This window comes from Equus caballus, chromosome 11, assembly GCF_041296265.1.
Source record: "Equus caballus isolate H_3958 breed thoroughbred chromosome 11, TB-T2T, whole genome shotgun sequence".
NCBI classification, from domain to species: Eukaryota; Metazoa; Chordata; class Mammalia; order Perissodactyla; family Equidae; genus Equus; species Equus caballus.
This window is the reverse complement of record NC_091694.1, coordinates 39996937-40017500: the sequence shown is the minus strand read 5'-3', so window position 1 is coordinate 40017500 and position 20564 is coordinate 39996937. Positions and strand designations below refer to the sequence as shown.

Here is a 20564-nt window from a genome sequence, read left to right as displayed (position 1 = left end):
GCACTTTGTTCACCATGTTGCCAGAAAACGCATCACTCATATATATTTTTAAGATCTTTACATCTATGTTCCTAGGTGAAACTGACGGCTAATTTTATTTTCTCATACTAACCTTGTTCTAAGGTAATACTCATCTCATAACATCAGTGGGGTAGTGGCCTCTCTTCTCCCCAGCCTCCAAACGGTTTGCACGTGATGGGGATTAGTGGCTCCTTGAAGGATTTGTAAAACTTATCTGTAAAACCATCTGGGCCTGATGTTCTTGGCAGAGTTGGGGGAAAGCTGACTTCTGACTAGTGATTCAGAATCTTTAAGGTTACTGATTTATTCAGGTTTTGTATTTCCTCTTGAGTTAATTTTGATCACATATTTTTCTAGAAAACTATCTAATTTTTCAAATTCATTGGCCTACAGTTGTTTATAATATTTTGATGCTTTTTAAAATCTCTATAGTGTATGGACTTGTATCCCTTTTTTGACTCATAGCATTGGTTTTGTTTCTTTTCTCTTTCTTCTTCTTCTTCTCCCCAAAGCCCGCATAGTACATAGTTGTAAATTCTGGTTGTCAGTGCCTCTGGTTGTGCTATGCGGGACACTGCCTCAGCATGGCCTGATGAGCAGTTCTAGGTTTGTGCCCAGGATCTGAACTGGCAAAACCTCAGGCTGCTGAAACAGAGCGCGCAAACCCAACCACCCGACCGTGGGGCTGGCCATAGCACTGTTTTTTCTTTTTCATCTGTTTTATTAAAGATTTGTCTATTTGATTAATTTTTTGGTTTCTTTTTCTTCTTTTTTTTTGCTGAGGAAGATTCACCCTGAGCTAACATCCACGTCAATCTTCTATTTTTTAGCATGTGGGCTGCCAGGACAGCATGGCCTCTAACAGAGCGGCAGAGGTCCCTCCCGGAAACTGAAGCTGGGCTGCCAAAGCAGAATGTGCTGAACTTAATCACTAGGCCACCTGGGCTGTCTCATCTTTCTATTACTTTTAATTTTTGCTATTTAAAAATTATTTTCTCACTTCTTTCTTTAGATTTCTTTGGAGTTCCTCTTCTGGCTTCTTGAGTTGAACTTGTTTACTTTCAATCCTCCTTGTTCTTTTATGAACACATATCAAGTGGGCCACTTTGCAGTACTTTACAGATTTTGATAAATTCTTTGTCATTCAGTTCCAGATAATTTTTTAATTTCCATTGTGATTTCCTCTTCAACTTGTGAGCTATTTAGAAGAGCATTTTTTTGGAAGTTCTCAAGCATATTTTAAAAAAAAAGCTTTTTTAATGCTGATTTTTATTTTACTTGCTGTGGGGATGGAGAATGTATCTGTATATACATTTGTTAAAATGGTTGAGACTTCCTTTGTGATCTAGCATGCGGTCAATTCTTGTACATGTTCCAGTATACTTGAAAGGAATATGTACTTTCTATTCCCTTGGTACAGAACTCTTTTGATCTATTAAAGTTTAAATTTGGTCTTCAAAGCTCCTGCATTCTTACTGAGGTTTTTGTCTGTTGATCTACCAGTTTCTGGAAGAACTGGTTTAAAATCTCCCACTAGGATTGTGGACTTGTCAATTTTTCCTTTAAAAATTTTCAGTTTCTTTTTGTGCTTTGTAGAGTTTATATATAATCACAGCTATGTTGTTAGGGACCTGGTTCAAAACGGCTTTATCATCTTGCCTATTTTCATTTTATTATTAGTTTCTTCATCTGTATTAATACTTTTTTTCTTAAATTTTATGCTCTCTCACATTAATATTGCTTTTAACCAATTTTTTGGGGGGGGTGGGGGAAGTGGTTTATACATCTCTATCCATCTCTTTGTTTTTAATCTTTCTGCAAGGTGTCATTCAGGTACCTCCTATAAGCAGCTATACCTGGACTTTCCACCTATCTGGTCTGTTGAGTCTAGTTACATATATGGTGAGTACCAATTATTTAGATTTATTTCTATCATATTATTTTGTATTTTCTAAATATAACATTTTTCCTTAGTTTCTACCCCGCTCACCTTCCTGCCTTCTGCTGGACTGATAAGTTGTCCACATTCTTTTGCTTGGCCCTGCTCCCTGCCTCCTGCTCCCACCTCCACAAACACACAGATTGGGAAGCTGAAGCAGAGACTGCTAAACTAGGTGCCTACCTCATACGCAGGATCTTTTCCTACTTTGAAACAGAATACATATTTCCAGGTGGGTTCACTGCTGAAGAGAATTAAAATGCACTTCCCAGCTCCCCTGGCAACTAGGTAGAGCAAACAAGATGTAGCTGAAGTGCTGTGAGAGACTTCCAGAAAGTCTCTTCAAAAGGGAATAACCTCCAGCTGCCATCCTGGACCAGGAGGATGGAGGCCAAAGGCAGGATGGTAGAGGAGACAGACACAAGGAACCTGGCTCCCTAACCACCTCAGAGCTGCTTTACCACGCCTGGGACACCTTCTTCCGTACTTCCCTAACAGGAGAGAGAAATAAATGTCTGCCTTGCTTAAGCCACTAATTACGCTGAATGCAATTCCTGACACAGAATTTTTGGACGGTTCTAGAACTGTTATTTTTAAAAAACGCATATTTAACTACCAATTTTAGAAAATAAAAGTGATTCTTTTCTAGTTAATCAACAAGTTAATATATTTTATAAACAGTATATTTATAAACATACTTTATAAATACACTAGTAAAATAGATTTTATAAATTCGTGTTCAACTCTATTTCTCGTGTCACATGCCTTCCAGGTTCACTCTACTTCTTGCTGGATGAGGCAGGTTGTCGCTGCCACACAGAGAGAAGCTGAGAGACAAGAGGAAGGGTTTTAAGGGAGGGTTTAGGTATTCTAGTCTTTGGTTCTGGGGTCCTCACCCCTGCCTTTCTGGAGGTTTGATTATACAGGCCAACAAATTGTGCTTATTTGTTGTCACTTGAGGCCAAAGAATCCTGACGAAAAGAAACAGAAAGCTAGTGAACAGACGTATTCTTGTGGCATTTGCCTAATTTATCCACAGTGAAGTAACCAGAAACAGTACAGATTTAAATTCTTAGAGAGGAAGTTGATTTGGGGGAAAAAAAAAAAAAAAGATAATAACGGAGAAGAAAATACATAGGAAAAGTACCAGAAGAGAAAGATAAAAATGAAGGAACTAAAAATAACACATCCCAGAATGCTGCTTAATTTATCAAACTTGTCAACAGCGGTAGTTAAGAGCAGAATTCTGTTCTTTAAGAAGAAAAAACAGACTGAAGTTATCAAACAGTATTAGACCTCAAAGGACCAATAAAAAACAGACATAACGGTCAACAATACACCTTTTTATTTCAACTACTTAAAACAGCCTAAGGACAATACTTAAATACTAAACTTCCTCTTAAAACTCTGTCTGGTCATTTTGTATTCAGATATGCTATATTGCTATTTAATTCAAGTTTTTTGTGTTATTTTAAGCCAGGCCCTTTCTTCAGCACAAGGCTGAAGTTCATTTTGTCAGGCACATGCTATACTTTACAGCTATATACACATTTTAAAGATCTCACTAAGACTTTCCAACCTTGATGACAACAGTAGGACAAAAAGCCCAAATTTAAGAAAAGCATTTCATCTGGGATGCAAACGATGGTTTTACCAAGCCACGTTAAAAACAAATAAACAAAAAGTAAGAATAAAAATTCTATTATAACATTCACTTTAAATATATATTTATCAATTCGCTTTACTCTAATTACCTAAAAAAGCATATCATATATTCATTCTCTATAACACATATTGAGAGGAACTCTATGAACTAAAATGGATATTCAGAAAATAAAATAATTACCTTTGACGCAAGGTTGTCCACCAGAGCGATCATAGAATTCTTGAACAAGGTGGCGGCGGTCAGAGGGCGCTTGGTCACCTCTGTAATGCTCAGTTTGCCTTCGGGCCACATGTTCTTCAGCACAGGATTTGAACTGAGAAGCACAGAAAGAGCAATTCAAATGCTACATTCAAATAAGCTGACTAAGAATTGCTAAGCAATCCTGTTGAACCGTGCCCTGGGCGTCACAACGGGGCTGCAGACTGAACTCACAAGGCCCAACTGGAAGAATGGTTCCATCCAGAACACTGTGCTGAAAGTGCAATGACAGATACGGCGCCAGACATTGAGATGTGTCCGAACTATACTACATCCAAAAAATTCTTTAAACTTCTTTAAAGTCACATCTATATTATTATAACCTAGGACCCTGAAATGGTTAACATGGTTCTTACAATATATACATAAAATAAAATGGTTCTGGGGGTAGTTATACAAATGAGGACAAACCACTAGTAGGAAAATGATCCTCAATGTCATGGCAGAAAACATGAAAGTAAAAGCATTTTCTAGTTGAAACAAATATTCATACAGAATAGGTAACACTACAAAAAGCCAGGTCTTTCTAAAAATACAGATAGGGATAGAAAATAACCCTTTTTACATTCTAGTAAATCCCTTTACTGCAGCTGAATTTATGAACAAATTTATAGGTAGCATTGGTGGTGACAATATTTTATTGATATGACACTGACTGTTGCAATTCAATTCTTAAAGTGTACTTCAGGCCAGTTTTCATGCTATAAAATTATATATTCATTATTTGGCTCTGTGAAGATATTTTGAAAAACATGTGTGGTGGCCTCAACTCTGATTTTCTTCCTGTTTCATTTCGGGTGCTTTTGATTTTAAAGTAATTGGAACTTGAAATGTTGCTTGCTTTCTCCAGAACTTTTCTCTTGTCAGAATTTTTCTTTTTTAATTGGGAGTTGAAGAAAGACTTACCATGGACATTCTCTGCTAATTATGTTTACCACTGCCGTCATTTTGGCCACTTTTCTTAAGTGGTATAAAACCGAGAAAATTGAGTTGGTTCCCCAAACACCTAAGTAAGTGTCTGTATGCAGAGGCTCAAAATAATAGTTGCAGAGTGCCAGAGTGGATGACAAAGGAGCACAGAAGATAAGTGGTGAGGGGAAGACTGACTGGGGCTATGAAGGAAGACAGAGCAACACTCCTAACCCTCGCCACTGCCAGCAAGCGTGCCAACTACATCGAAAGCGGCTAGAAATAATGCCATGATCTGTAGTTTACGGACCCAGTTTTATTACTTTCTAGTCCTATTTCATAATTTTCCAATGATACACATATCAACAAAAGTGACCACATAAATGTATATTGTTTTTCCTTAACTTTTCCATTCTAACCTTTAGCAGAGAGGGAATTTAAGGCAATGGTTCTCAACCTTTAGAGCACACGATGCCTGGATGCCTTCCTAACACCTACTGAACAGAATTTCCAGAAAGCAGAGCGTGTGTACTTTGAAAATTCTGAAGCACGCCAAAGACTGAAAATCACCAGCTTTGGGTCTACGCAGTTTCTACCCCAAATTCCACCTCACTCACTGTTCACCATACTTAGAAATTATTCCCATACTACCTTGTGAATGGAGGGAGAGGGGAAAGTTGGAAATGAAGAAAATAAGATGTGTATTATTTTTATTACATTATTAAACAGTAAAATCGACACATAATGAATCAAAACAGACACATACAACCATTTTAAAGAGAAAGAACTTTCAGGCCAGTAAGTCATAAATGTAATATTAACAAAATAGTTTTCAAACATTTAAAAGAACTCTTTCCTTAAAAGGGAAGCTTATTTATCCAGAAACCCAATATGTATACTAGAGAAGGCAGAACTTATCTGGCTAATAAGAGAGTAGTAAAAAGTCTGTGCACCTGGCATGCCACCTGCTTGCTCCCTTCCTCCTTCCATTTACATACGCACACGCACATGCACATGCATGCAGAGGTGCACGTATACTCTCAAGGTCTACAGAACTAGAGATCCAAGGATTACTCTCAAACATATACAAAGGAAGGAAGGATTGAAATTTGGGGAGGTTGTTTAGCATGGAAGCCTTGAAAATTGTCCAGAGGCAAAGACAGCCCAACCAAACACCATCTAGGAGGATGATTTTAGCCAAAATAATTTCAAGACTTCCCACCCCACTGGCAAGGTCTTTCCTATTTTGGAAATAGATACAATAAGTTGCAGGCAGCAGACTTCTAATCTTTTTCCACCTTTGGCAAGACCATCCCTATTGTGAAACGGATTCACCTTCGCCAGATGCCTTTAATTGCTGGATTTATCTAAGTTCCTTTGTTCTGATTCTGTGCTTACCAAGAAACTAAGCATTGTGGATTCTATGGGTGATATTTCTCATTGTCAACTAATAAACTAGAATTCTTACTGCTATCTGACTTCCCCCAAGCAGATTTTCCAATAGGGAAAAAGCCTGTCCTATCAACGCAAGTATTCCCTTCCATGTGACTGTTAGATTTTTCACTGGAAATAAATCCACGTGCTGATTTGTTTCTACATTGGTCCTGTGAGCTTGGGGTTATATGAACTCACTACTGGAAGGTGGAGCTGTTCTCAGTGAGCTGAACCTCTGATGAATTCACCAAGGCAATGAATGCCACCTTGCACAACCTCTTGGTACACAGCCCAGCTGCCTTCTCCGGGCAACACACCCGGACACTGCCACTGGCCACTGAGGCTGTTTTTCCAATTTGAGTTTTTGACATTTGTAACACAGAGCAATGCCAGACTCTGTCATTTGTCCTTCAAAATGAGTGCATCTTACCTGATAAATCAGGCATTGAAATTCCTTTCTCAAAGTCCCTTTTCTCCACGAGCAGCTCTTACGTGGGTCCCCTCTCACATTCCCATGTATCTGTAACTTTCTAGTGATGATAGCTCCATCACCGTTCTTGGTGGCTTCAACATTGACACGGATGAATCATTTTACAGCAAAACTTCTTGAAAGAACTGTTTGAACACAAGGTCTCCACATTCTCATTTTCTGTATTCTCTTGAACCCATTTTAAAGAGACATTTGTCTTCATGACTCTACTGAAACCAGTGTTGTCAAGAGTCACCCTGACCATGTTGGCAAATCCAGCGGTTAACCTTGGTCCTCATATCACTCTGCTTTTGACGGTATTTGACACAGTTTACAATTTTTTCCTTCCTAAAGCACCTTTTTCTCGGCTTGGCCTCTGAAACATCAGATTCCTGGTTTTCTTCCTACCTCACTGGCACGCTCTCAGCTTCCTTTGCTGGTTTCTCCTTTCTCGCTTGACTCTAAATGTTGGAGTGTCTCAGGGATTTGTCCTTCAACCTCTTCTCTCTTACTTTTTATTTATGCTCACCCTAGATACTCTCATCTAGTCTATGGCTTTAAATACTATCAATATATCGATGACTGTGAATTTGTATCTCTAGTCTCACCTTCACCCTAAGTTCCAGATGCATACACGGAATTGCCACATGGCATTTTCAACTGGATATCCAATATGCACCTCCGACATCACATATCCAAACAAAACTCTTGACTTTCCCCACCAAATTAGCTCCTCCTCTTGTCTTCCCGACATCAAGCATCCCTTCCCCACTGCTCAGGCCTCACTGCTTTCTGTTTTTCTCTCATATTACACATCGTATCCATCAGCAAGTCTTGTTGGCTCTACTTTCAAAATGTCACCCACTCTGACCACTTTTCATCATCTCTGTCACTACCATCCAAGTCTCACCCTGGATTACTAAATTAGCTTCCTAACTAGCCTGCCCATGTCTACACTTGCTCTTTATGGTATGTGTTGTACACAGTAGTGCTAGTGATTTCCTTAAAATATAAAGCACAGCACATCACGAATTCTAATGGCTTCCCTTCATACTTCATCCTTACCTTGGCTCACAGACTCTTCATGATCCAGGCCCTGTCGACCTCTTTCAATTCCTTCCCTACCACTCTCCCTGTGCCTCATTCTGTTTGCAGCTACACTGGCCTTCTTGCCTTCCTCAATACACGCAAGCTCATTCCCACCTTAGCACCTTGGTCCTAGCTGTCCTCTCTGCCTGAAATGCTCTTCCCTCACATGTTCATGGCTTGGTCCCTCACTTCATTCAGGTCTCTGCTCAAATGTCAGCTCTTTTAAGATGCTTTTTCTGACCACCGTATCTAGAACGCTTCCCCTGCCTTTCCTTGTCTGTACCCTTCAATCTCTTAACTACTTTATCTTTCTTCACAGAACTTGTTAGTACCTGAAATTTAGTTGTTTTCTTGTTTAACTATCATCTCCACTAGAATATAAGATCCACGAGGGCAGGGATTTTTGTCAGAACTATATCGCAGAGCACAGAAGGATGGGTGGCTCAGAGGTGCTCAATACGTTTTGGAAGATCTACTGACCAACTGACCGAGCAGACTTTATAAATGAGGGACTACAGTTCTCTGATCCAAAAGCAGCAGCCGGCCAAGAATCCTCCTGCTTCTTCACGGGCCTTCTTTCTAAAGCATCCATACTGGGTTTGAACTTGCCATTCTTTGCCTGGTTTTATTTTGTCACAGCTTTTTCACATTTTCTTGGATCGTGAGAAGATTCTGTCCACTCAGGATCTATCATCACTGACACTAGATGTCACTTTGATATTAAGGGGCCTCTTCAGGGGCAAAGACACTACAGTGGGAATCTGAGTGAGGAAAGCTTTCTGGGCCAGGGGTTATCTGACACTTCTCCCATAGCCACTGGCCTAGCTAGTGGGGATGCCAGAAGTGAACAGAGAAACTAAGGCAACCCAAGGGAAATCAAATTAGTAGCAGGTTCCTGCCCTAAGTTTATAGATTTTATAATCATAAAGTAATATATTATTTTATTTATTAATCATAATCAAGCATAACTGTAAAATTGGCCAGAAACTCTTAAAATTGTCACATAAAAATAATCATGTGCATATATATTATGCAATATATATGTCAAAGAGCTTAATGTAAAGATAATAAAATTTCAATCCTACCTGTTATACATGAGGCGCTTGAAATCTTGAAATAAAGTGTCTTTATTTTTGTCAATAAAACCAATGACAGAATAGCTAATAGAGAAAAAAATAGAAAACACTCATTATTCACCAAGCAAGATGCACATTTAAGCTTTCTAGAAGTTTACAAGCCTTTCCACTGTTAATTATGCAATCAGTCATCTATAAAGCTGATATTGTCCACCTTGTTCTGTGTTAAAGGGTACCAAATTTACCTACTAAATAGAGGGGAAGCTGTCTCTATTCCTCAAAAAGGGGGCAAACATCAGTACCATCACTATGATTAAGATCATCATTTACTACTGGTTTATCGCTTACCTCAAGAAGATGACTTTTAAAAAGATAGCTGTATTTATCATCCAGCATTCCTAAGATAAAAGCAAAACAGCAACATACTGGAACTAATAGTCTCTTCCGTAGGGAGGTCAAGTGACTTGCCTAAGGTTCGCTCAGTGTGTTCAGGGTGGGATAAAAGAATCCAAGAAGAACTGCAAAGGATGGTAAGATATGGATAAGCAGAGGAGAAAGAGGAAGGCAGGTCACACAGGGAAACAGATTAAATGAAGGGACGGAAGCAGGCACATGCATGGAGTTCTTGAGAGAAAATCAGGAGGCCAGTATTCACGGTTTGGAGGAAGGGAGATGAGTAAGGTCTGGAAAGTCTAGCTAAGATTGCAGTTGGTGACAGAGGCAGGAATGGGAGCTGTTCTGTTGCAGTGACTGTATGGACTCTAGGAGGAGTAAACTCAGTGTTGGGCATAAAAAAGCAATGGAGGATTCTGGGTGATTAAGACAGAGGCCAGGAGGCTGAGCAAATGGTAACTCTAGATGAAGCTGCTCCTTACAGCTCTACCTTCTTGCCTGTCTATTTTTTCCTCCTTGACAATCACATCAATGTAGACAATTCTCAGATCTCTAACCCTGACCCCTCACCAGTGTTTTAGCCTTACATGTTTAATTCTGCAAGAAAGTTCCTTCAGGCTGGGCTGCCCACAGGCACTGAAAGGTCACCAAGTCCAAAATTATTTCCTTGCCTCCTCCAGCCTGAGTCTTCTTCTTAATACCTTCAAGTCACTTTTGACTGAACCCTTGAAGTCTCTTGACTCTTAGTCTATTGTCTAGCCCACAAAATTCACACTTCAAAGTCCTTACTTTGGCTTTCGGACTCATTGTGATTTGATCTCAATCTACTTTTCCAGGCATTTCTACTTCTCTATGCTACAAAAAGGATACATGCCAGTCAAATGGACCTAGTTGCTATTTTGCGAAAACTTTTAGCACCCTTCCCACTTCTTCCTATAAAAATAATTCCTAGCATCTAAGGACCAGCATTAGCCTTCCCGGGTTTATCACACACAGACAGAAGTATTTTATCATTCTCTTATTCTGAATTCTGACAACACTTGTTATTATTCACATGGCAATTATTTTAAATCATCTTTTATTATATCAGTGTATGTGTGTAAATGTATGTGTGTATGCATGTGTGCATGTATTTATACACAGGATACACATAAACATACACACACACACCTATATACGTCTGTATGTATCTTACATGGAAAGATCTTTGTGGGTAGGGACCATACTTTACAAAGTGTAGTATACACAGAAGATGGCCAGAGAAAATCTAGAAAAGGATTGACGGGCTTAAGGAGAGAAGGGGAAGTCTGAGGCATGGCGTATCCCTCAAGGTGGTCAGCTAGTATTCTGGACTGGGAGTCTGGAAACCTAGCTATTGTCTCAGCTCCTCCATAAACTTGCTGTGCGACCCTGGGTAAGAATTTTACACACTCGGCATAAGTCTCTTCATCTGTAAGACAAAGGTGCTGGCCAAGTTGGTCTCTAGGGCCTCTGTCAGCTCCACTTTTCTGCCATTCTCAGCTGCATCAAAGTACCCTGTAAGCGAGGCCTGGATTTTCAGGGTGGATATCTGTATGGTACTGGATCTTCCCTCTTCAGTATTCTGGAACCTGGAAACAGGACCAGAAAAAGTAGAGAATGGTGCCATTCCAGCAGTAACGGCTAACTTGACAGATGGGGTGACAATTTTGAGCCATATTTATGATTCTAGAGTTTTAATTTAAATCAGGAACAGCTACTAAAATTTCTTCAAATGCCTTTTTGGCATTTAGAGATGATCATCGCTTTTTTGTTGTTTAATCTCTTCCTGTGGTGGGTTACATGAATAGGACTCCTAATATAAAAAATCAGGAGAAAGGAAAACAGAGAACTTCAAACAAAATGAAGGTAAGGAGCAGTGTTCAGTGGACAGTTAACGCATACTAAATGTAGCAGGGTGAAAAATGCCCCCCGGAAGGCCTTCATGTCAAATTCCCGGGAACCTGTGAATGTTACCTTACATGGTGAAAGATGTGATCACATTAAGGATCTTGAGAGGAGAAATTTATATCTGCCCAGGTGGACCCTAAATGGCATCACAGGTGTAGATTTAAGAGAGAGGCAGAGGGAGATTTAACACAGACACACTGAGGAGGAGGAGGCAACACGACCACGGAGGCAGGGACTGGAGTGATGCGGCCACAAGCCAAGGAATGCCTACAGCCACCTCCTCTAGAGCCTTCAGAGTGCGGCCCTGCCAACACCTGGATTTCCAACCTCTGGCCTCCGGAACTGTGAAAGAATAAATTTCTCCTGTTTTAAGCCATCAATTTGTGGTAATTTGTTATAGCACCCCTAGGAAACTAAAATACTAAGGTAGTTATATTTTCATATCAATTTCTACTTTTATTACAATCAGAAAAGTGTGGCTTGTGAGAATTTTACTTTTTCAAACGTTATTTGAAGAAGAATATGGAAAAATTAGCTTTTGTTTATATCGTTACCCAACTACTTGAGGTTCTTCATACACGGTGGTGACTCAGGCCTGGGTCTGCACGCCTGCTGCCTCCTCTGCTTGGAATGCCCCCTCTTCCTCTCCCCTTCTCCTAATTCATTCCCCTGACTAAGCCTCTTTTACTTTTAGGACTCAGCATGGATATCACTTCCTCCACCAAGTGGGTTAATGATTCCCCCTCAATATTTGCATAATGCCTGTGCGTCTCTAGTTTAATCCTTTCCATACTCCATTACAGTGATTTATCATGTATCTATTTGTATCTACCACTAAACTGTTAGCTTCTCCAGGGAGAGGCCCATCTTATCCATCTTTCTATCCCAGTTCTTAACATACTTCCATGATTCACTTATCCATCAGTTGATTCTGACTGAGTGCCAACTATGCCAGGAACTGTGCATGGCCACACAGTGTACGCTCAATAAATGTTTGAAAAGCAAGCAATGAATGAAGCTATGCCAGTTTTTTTTTTTTTAGTGAAGAGACTATAATATATTGGCGTACAAAATGACTGAAAAATGCAAATGAATAGGAAAATAATTTCTGTTTTCCCTGGTTCTATTTTCTGAAGCGAACCTGCATGCGAATCACGTTAGGTACCAAAGTAAGATACTCACACTACATCACCTGCGTAATGTCGGATTCGAAAATCTCGATCAAACTCCAGGATTTTGTCTGAGGCACAGAGCTAAGAAATCAAGCAGGAGATGATTTTGAAAACAGATATTTTCACTTTCCTAAAAATATATTCCAACTTAATATAAAACGATAATAATGTCACAAATCATGATATCATTCTGAATGAAGTCACAGTGCATGGGGCTTGATTTAAATATTTGGCTTATGTGGTAAAGACTGTGAGCTTTCACCAGAAAACCACACAGTTAGACTTCATTTCCCAGCCACCCTTGCAGTTGGAAATGGCCAAGTGACCAAGTTCTGGACAATGGAAGGTGAGCGGAAGTTGGGTGAGGCTGTTCCAGGCCAGAGCTGGTAAGAAGCAGGCAATCCTCCTCTGTGCTCTTCTCTTCTCTCACTAGTTGAATGCAGAGAAGGATAGTACGTAGGGGATGGAAGAGTCAGAAGATGGAAGAAGTCTCACTCCTTGAGAGAGAAATAGACTTCTATTGGCTATGACACTTAAATCTTGGCTACTATCTTAACACAGCCCCGCCTACTCTGACCGCCCATGTTCCACTAAAGAGGGACCATATTGAAGGTTTGTTATCTGCTAGGCACATACATCTCATTCAGTCCTCACAACTGATATTTAAAGTATTATGGGCTCTCTTTTACACACATGGAAACTAAGGCTCAAAGAGGTTAGGTAATTGACCCAAGGTCACATAGCTAGTTAGCGGTAGCTCTGGAAGGATTCTTGGAACCGAATGTAACATCTGTGCTCTCCTATGCACACAACAGCCTGGCTCATCTGTCTTCTGCTAAGCTAGGACTCCTAGTCTATCAATTTATAGAAGATCAACCTTCTGCAGCTCTTTCTCACTGAAGAGGAACACTTTATGGAAAGGCAAAGGCAGTTCTATATAGTCTTGATGGCCTCCACACCTGTCTGCAATTTTCCTTGTTACAGGAGCACCTAGACTTCTTTGCCCTGTGAAGGATCACTTGATATCCTACAGATTCTAAAGCAGACATCTATGGATCCATAAGGCACTGAGTCCAGTTATATACAAAAACCACTTAGACTGTAGTGTTAGGTATCAAACAACTCCAGCCGGGATGGTGGGTTCTCTGCTAATAACTAGACTGTTAAAAGAATAATTAGTCTATTAATCCAACAGGGGAATAATTAGAGGAAATTAGAGTCAGATTTCTGAGGTTCAAATCCTGGCTCTCCCATCTATGCTCTGTCTCCTTTAATAATTACTTAGAGAGTTGTTCTGAAGGTTAAATGAACTATGGAGACCACAGTGTCTAAAATACAGAGAGGTCTCCAAAACATTTAATTCCTCTTTCCTTCTCTCTCTCTCGTTAACCACTTTTACAAAACTCTTCTACTTATAAAACTCCCAACATAAAAGGACCCAAGAACTGTCTACACTAATTGAATATTCTTACATTCAGATAGTGCAAAGTCTCAACTGATCTGAACTCAAAGGATTTTAGATTTTTGTTTACTTTTTAAAAATAATAGTTACATATTTATCATTTAGCTTTATATGTTAATGATATTTTAAATGGTAATTTCATGGTTTATCGAATCATTTGCCTGCCTCTCCATGGCAACTTTAACGCATATGAAACGATTTAGCTCCTAAATAAATACAAGCCAGAAATCTCTTATTTAACATGCTAATAACTCTAGTTAATCAGCAACCAATAGCAAATGGTGATACCTGGCTTAGCATACAGGACAATAGCCTTATTTAGCAGAAAGATTCACAGTGATGAAAATATCCTGACAGCTGGTTATTTCATTTCTTTCCTTCATTAGGCAAAAATCCCAGAAAAGAACACACTTTAAAAATTTCCATCTCAGGACCTGTCTGGGGGATGACACTGAGGAAGGAGCCACCTGGTCTGAGAGTTGGGGAAACCTGGGTGCCCACATTTAAAAATAGAAAAGAAACGAAAAGAAAAAAAAAGCCTGTCTCCACGAATATATTACTGTTTAGCATTTTCTATCAAATCAGTAGCAACTGCTTAAAAGTACTTTGTACAGTTGCTGCCTTAAGATGAGATGGTATTTCAAAATATTTGGTTGATAAATTTAACGCAGGTGTACAAATGGCCAAGGTGAAACATACCAAAATGAGGTGATTTCTCATGTGAGATTCACAGTTACTTATTCAAAAGAAGTGGGGTCTTGCATGTTTTAGTTTAAAATTCAATATTCCATAAGATGTACTTGGTATGATCGTGACCAATTCAATTCAGTTTGACAAACACTGACTGTCTACCATCTGGTAAGCACAATGCCAGGCGAGTCTTCCCAACTCTGAGCTGTGATTATAAAGGACATTGATAACCCGTCCCTCAAAGACAGGACATTTGCCCGTGTACTCAACCATGCTATCTTCAAAAGCATCACTCTAAACCACTTAGGCTGCTTCTAACTTTGCTCACTGCCACTGCTTCGTCCCCAGCACCCAGGATTACACCTGGAAAGTGAGAGGCACTTATTAAGCACTTGTGTTAGGAACGGGGAGTGACTGAAGGAAAACCTCTAATCAGAACCCTAATGTCAAAGGTCAGACCGGAGGATCTGAAAGCCGACTTGCAGGAGGGCTACGAGCCACTCCTCAGGTACAGACCAAGCAGAATATTTTAGAAATAAACTGGCCTGAAACAAATATCAGCCAGTAATCTATTTCTTGATGATTTATGCTTTAACTAGTTAAATGTGGAATCTTGCTGTTCTGATTACATAACTTCAGAGGGGACAGAGTTAGAAAATAGATTTATTCATGCTAAAAAATAGCAGTGCGTCATAGATTCACAGGGAAATATGGACGAGCAGAGACGTTCGCTCCCTTCTTCGTGGAAGCGAAGGCGCATGGGGCCTGCTTTGCCTTCAGCTTATGGTTGCTAGATGAGACTGCATTTGCAGGGAACACTCAGGGACGATGGTGTGTCTCTCCTAGAACAAATATTATGGCAACATATGATACGCAAGGCACAGCACAAAGGTCTGATAACACAAGCGCCACCAATTGTTACAGAAATGTGATCTGTTTATAACAGTGTTAGGATGTGAAAAATAGGGAGTTAAAAGGATGCCCATTCATTTAAGGAATGAGTTTCTTTGTAACAACCAGAATTACAGCTAGAATTTCTCTGTTTTCAAGAGGGTCGCATAATCTGAGGAACTATGGCAGAGTGCACATACTACATTTTATAACTGAGGATTACAGTAGAAAGTCAAGGACAAAAGCTCTTCTCAGTGCCAGAGTTATCAGATGCAGGAGCAAAATTCTAGCACATGAACAAGGACTCTGTACCTATTGGTTATAAATGACATCATGCTTTCTAAAGAATCGTGTTCATTTTTCCTATTTCTAGCAAATTGAATAGTCTGGAGCTCCCTCTCCTGGTTATTCTGATTTTTATCAATCTCATCATCCCATAAACCAGAGAGGCAGAATTGAGCCACAGCAATAAATCATTTAATGGACGCTTACGGCCTTTCTTTCTTAGTTGAGTGGACATTCTTTTAACCCAACATATAAAGCTATTTAATTCTGTCAAACAATGAGTAAAATCTTACAGATCAAAAGGAATTCTCATCAAACATTACCTTTCGGCTGGAAAAATGACCGTGTTTGCCCAGTTTACTGTTAAGTGCTTCGAGGAACATTTCATCGGTGACTTTGCCTACATTCATGCAGGCGTCATCGAGGATTGCAATGATCCCTTTGTGCTGCTGCTCCACAAGGTCCACAATAATCTGATTGTTGAAGTAATCAATCTGTAGGACACAGCAAGGAAGCAATCCCAAACAGAACAGAGACCAGCAGAGGTAAAACACCAATGCCTACATATGTGTCCGGAGTTTAAGCAAAGCTACCGTAACGCCAAATACGTGAATGACATTAATGAGGTCTAACACCAAAATGAGTACACATTCTATCAGAGGTTTATTTTTTAATTTCTTTGTTGACTTCATAACATGAAACACCTTTCTTACATGAGTACAGCTCAAGGCAAAAATTATAAAGTAGATAAATGTTCCTCCCATCACTAACTCTTGTTTTAATCCTGTCTCCAGATCCCGCACCTAACCTTACTCTTTCACACTCTCAACCCCCCAGTGTGTCAGCCATTAACCACAAGACCCAAATTTTACTAAGTACCAACAAATAACCTCAAAGCATTATTTGATATATAACTTGACAAGTTTAAGCTACTACACAAAACTCGCATTTTTAGTTATACGACCCTGGATGACTCAAATCCAAAAGGGCATCTTCTCCAGTCTCCCCCAAATTAAAGAGCATGTGTGAGTATAACAGAGTTGTCATGTTTTTCTGGGTATAATACAACAAATTTAATTCTGAGATGTAAGTAGTGATAAAAGGTAAGAATAGGCTTTTCATTTACTTCCATGAGGTGAATACAGTTGTAAACCACTTCTGGCTTTTTAGCAACTTCAATACACACAAAGTTTATACAAAAATCCTCCTCTACACCTGTTTATTCTGATAGCCGGCAGCATACATATCACCATACACACATAGAGGGCACAGAGTGGCCTAACTCAGGCCAGTTGCGTATCATTTGAAGATAGGCAGCTCATCATACATTTTAATCTCGTGTACTGATGCGTCTCATCTCATTTAAAAGGCACCTAAACTGAGCGTTGTCTCCATTACCTTCTGTGAGATCTATACACTCATAATAGACGATTAAAATCTCTTATGTATTCCTGTTCCACGCTATTTAAAATGCAAGGACTCACGCCAGTTACCTCTCTGTAGCTTTTAGCTCCATTCCTAGTCTTCCAAGTTCTCTTCTGTATTCCATGGACTGAAAGCCTGCAAACTGGGTAGCTTTTACTTTCTTTTTTATACTTTCCTGGTTTGTTTAAATCAGTGATTCTATAGAGGGTGACTTTGCCCCCCAGGGGCATTTGGCATCGTCTGGAGACATTTTTGATGGTCTTGACTGGAGGAGTGCTACTGGCATCCAGTGGGAAGAGGCCAAGGATGCTGCTAACCATCCTACAATGCACAGGACAGCCCTCACAGCACTTATCTGTTCAAAATGTCAGTAGTGAAGAGGTAGAGAAGCCGTGGTCTAAATATTTACTTTTATCGTGGGCATTTATTCCATTTCTAATTCAGGGGAGAAATTATTTCCATCTTTGGAAAAAAATCCCTAAAATACTCAAAAAGCAGTAACTTTGTACTAATTAATAACTGAAGTCTTGGGGCTTGCCCGGTGGTGCAGGGGTTAAGTGTGCACGTTCTGCTTTGGTGGCCCGGGGTTCGCCAGTTTGGATCCTGGGTGCAGACATGGCACTGCTTGGCAAGCCATGCTGTGGTATGCATCCCACATATAAAGTAGAGGAAGATGGGCATGGATGTTAGCTCAGGGCCAGTCTTCCTCAGCAAAAAGAGGAGGATTGGCAGCAGTTAGCTCAGGGCCAATCTTCCTAAAAGAAAATAAATAAATAACTGAAGTCTTAGACTTTGGGACTACGGAATTAAAGCCTAAGTCTTTTGTCCCAGGGACAAAAGAATTAAGTTTCCTAAAATTCCAAGTGTATAACTAAAAGCAATTAGTCTTTCCCAAAGAGTCCAGTAACTTTTAGTTTGTAAGTTTCATGTTGCTTCAAACACTGCTTACAGTCACGGTTTTTACACGAGGTTCTTCCAGCAACCTGGGATTCCAAGGAGGTTTCCTAGGGGACACGGGGGGCGAGGAGGGATGTGATGCGGTAGCTCAGGGGCATAGCGGTCTGGGCCTCCCATTCCCACTCCAAACAGAGCAGCTTTGTGTCTGAGAATCAAGTTCTCAGCAGCTAAAAATGACTTGTAAACCACAGCACCAGAAGCCCTTAAAAGTAATCAGTTAGAGAGACCACCGGACATTATGAACCTCCCGATGGAGATTCACATATCACCTGCGAAACAGACTGGTAGAGAAACACTGATCCAGAAACTAGTCAAGACTCTGGATCTAACCACCAAGGAGAAACACGGAACAGAGAAACTTATTAGATGACGCCTTAAGTATCCAATTAGCAACATCCAGACAGTGGGAAATTCTAGAGAACGAATGACTCGTTATCTTCAACAAAAGACAAGGGGAAAGAAGAGATGGAGGAGAAAAGTCTATAGATCTGCGAGAGACCTATTAACCAATCACAATGTAAGAACCTTATTTGGATCCAAATTCAAACAACTATAAAAACAAAACAAAAAACTATAAGACAACTGAGGAAATGTGAAAAGTGAACACTGACTGGCCATTTGACGATATTAAGGAACTACTGTTAATTTTTTAGGTGTGATAACAGTATGTGGTAATGGCTTTTGTAAGTCTTTATCTTCTAGAAAAACACAGTGAAACATTTACAGATGAAAAAATGTGATGTCTGAGATTTGCTTCAAAATAATCTGGGGGTGGGTGGGTGGGTTAAGATGACACACGACTGGCAATCCACTGATAACTGTTCAAGTTGGGTGATGGGTACATCGAGTTTATTACATTATGATCTCTGCTCTTATATTTGAAATTTTCCGTAATAATAAAAAATAATAATCACTATGTTCAGAAATTTGGGGTTTTTAAGGAAATACTTGCTCAGAACAGAGATTCTAATTTGGGGGGACCTGGCCTATGGTCAGTAACTGTTACCTTGGGGTCAGCCTTCTGTTCCCTCTTGGACACATATTTCCTGGTTTATTTTGCTAATGATTTTTGTATTTTTAGAGCTTTTGCTTCTTTTTCAGATGTCTGGGATAGGCTACCGCAATTGTTGATTTTTTCCTTTATCAATAAGCCTGTGGAATCTGACACTCTGATTGTGAAAGGAAATTTTGACCAGTGTCTCTGAATTGCAACTACATAAGTCTTATGGTTAAATTTGCTATAAAAATCTGAGCTTCGGTTATAATTGTGTATTATATAACAGACTCATTCAAAGAAAGCTGCATATAAACCTAACTGAATTGAAGTGAACTGAATTACATCTTAAACATGCTATGAGAGATTACTCTTTAAATCAAAATTGTAGGTAATCCTATTATAAAGTAACAACATGCCCTTTGGTTTATTTGTAAATAGGTGAAATTTATACTAATATACTTGATGAAACATTTTTATGGTATTCTAATGTTTAACACATGCTGGAAGGCAAAGATGCGATTTGAGTCAGGAAAGCTATATATTATACCATTGTCTTCTTTTCTGAATGAGAGGAGACAGAAAGTAGGAAGGTGGGAAAAAATATTAAAGTAATTTAAATATAGCATTTCAGTTTTTTACCATATTATGGTGAATATCAAAAAACAAATACTGACTTTATTTTTATTGTCTATTCTATTTGGCAAGAGGACAAACACAGTTTTATAAACACAGAAACTTATGAAAACTCAGAAGGTTTTGCATTTTTTAAGTCTGCTCTTGAAATTGTTTAAACATACAAATTTAAGGGCCAGCCCCATGGTTGAGTGGTTAGGTTTGTGTGCTCTGCTTTGGAGGCCCAGGGTTTCGCCAGTTCAGATCCTGGGTGCAGACCTGGCACCACTCACCAGGCCATGCTGGGGTGGCGTCCCACATGCCACAGCTAGAGGGACCCATAACCAAAAAATACACAACTATGTGCTGGGGGAGTTTCGAGAGAAGAAGGGGTTAAAATTTTTTTTCCCCTTCTTCTCTCGAAACTCCCCCGGCACAAACTTTAAAAAAAATACAAATTTAAAAGAAAAATTACTAGGCTCATTTCTATCATGAGCAGGAGGTCTAATGGCCATTCTTTTTATCTGTGGTCTCTGGGGTTTGTACCCTCGACCAGTCATACTTTCTGGCTATATCTTACCAGACCAGTTCAATTCTGACAAATATTAAAGTCACAAAGAGCCACGAGAAGAGAGGTAACAACTGAAGTGTGACACCACGGAAAGACAGCAGTAATAAAAGTTAACGTAAGTGTTTCACGCCTGGGTTTCAGAGAACAGGAATAAGATTAACTTAAGACAATACACTGTCATTCAGTTTAAAAGCAGAGAAGGAAAAAAGAAGAAATAAGAGGACAAAAAGGAAGAAAAGGAGGAAGAAGAAATTACATTTGGAGAAAAGTTCAGCAAATTTAAGACAAAAAGTGCTGCTCCGAATAAATTATAAATGAC

General features: G+C 39.5%; 1 protein-coding gene across 2 annotated transcripts in view; it reads right to left on the bottom strand.

The window, feature by feature from the left end:
* MYO1D (myosin ID) overlaps window positions 1-20564 on the bottom strand; it is a 319245-nt gene that overhangs the window by 197835 nt on the left and 100846 nt on the right. For both annotated transcript variants that reach the window (XM_023653032.2, XM_023653034.2), the window contains exons 11-14: window positions 16007-16177; window positions 12366-12436; window positions 8871-8945; window positions 3807-3939 (exon numbers count right to left, since the gene is read on the bottom strand). In XM_023653032.2, the coding sequence (XP_023508800.1) occupies window positions 3807-3939; window positions 8871-8945; window positions 12366-12436; window positions 16007-16177 (450 nt within the window). The remainder of the gene's footprint in view (window positions 1-3806; window positions 3940-8870; window positions 8946-12365; window positions 12437-16006; window positions 16178-20564) is intronic.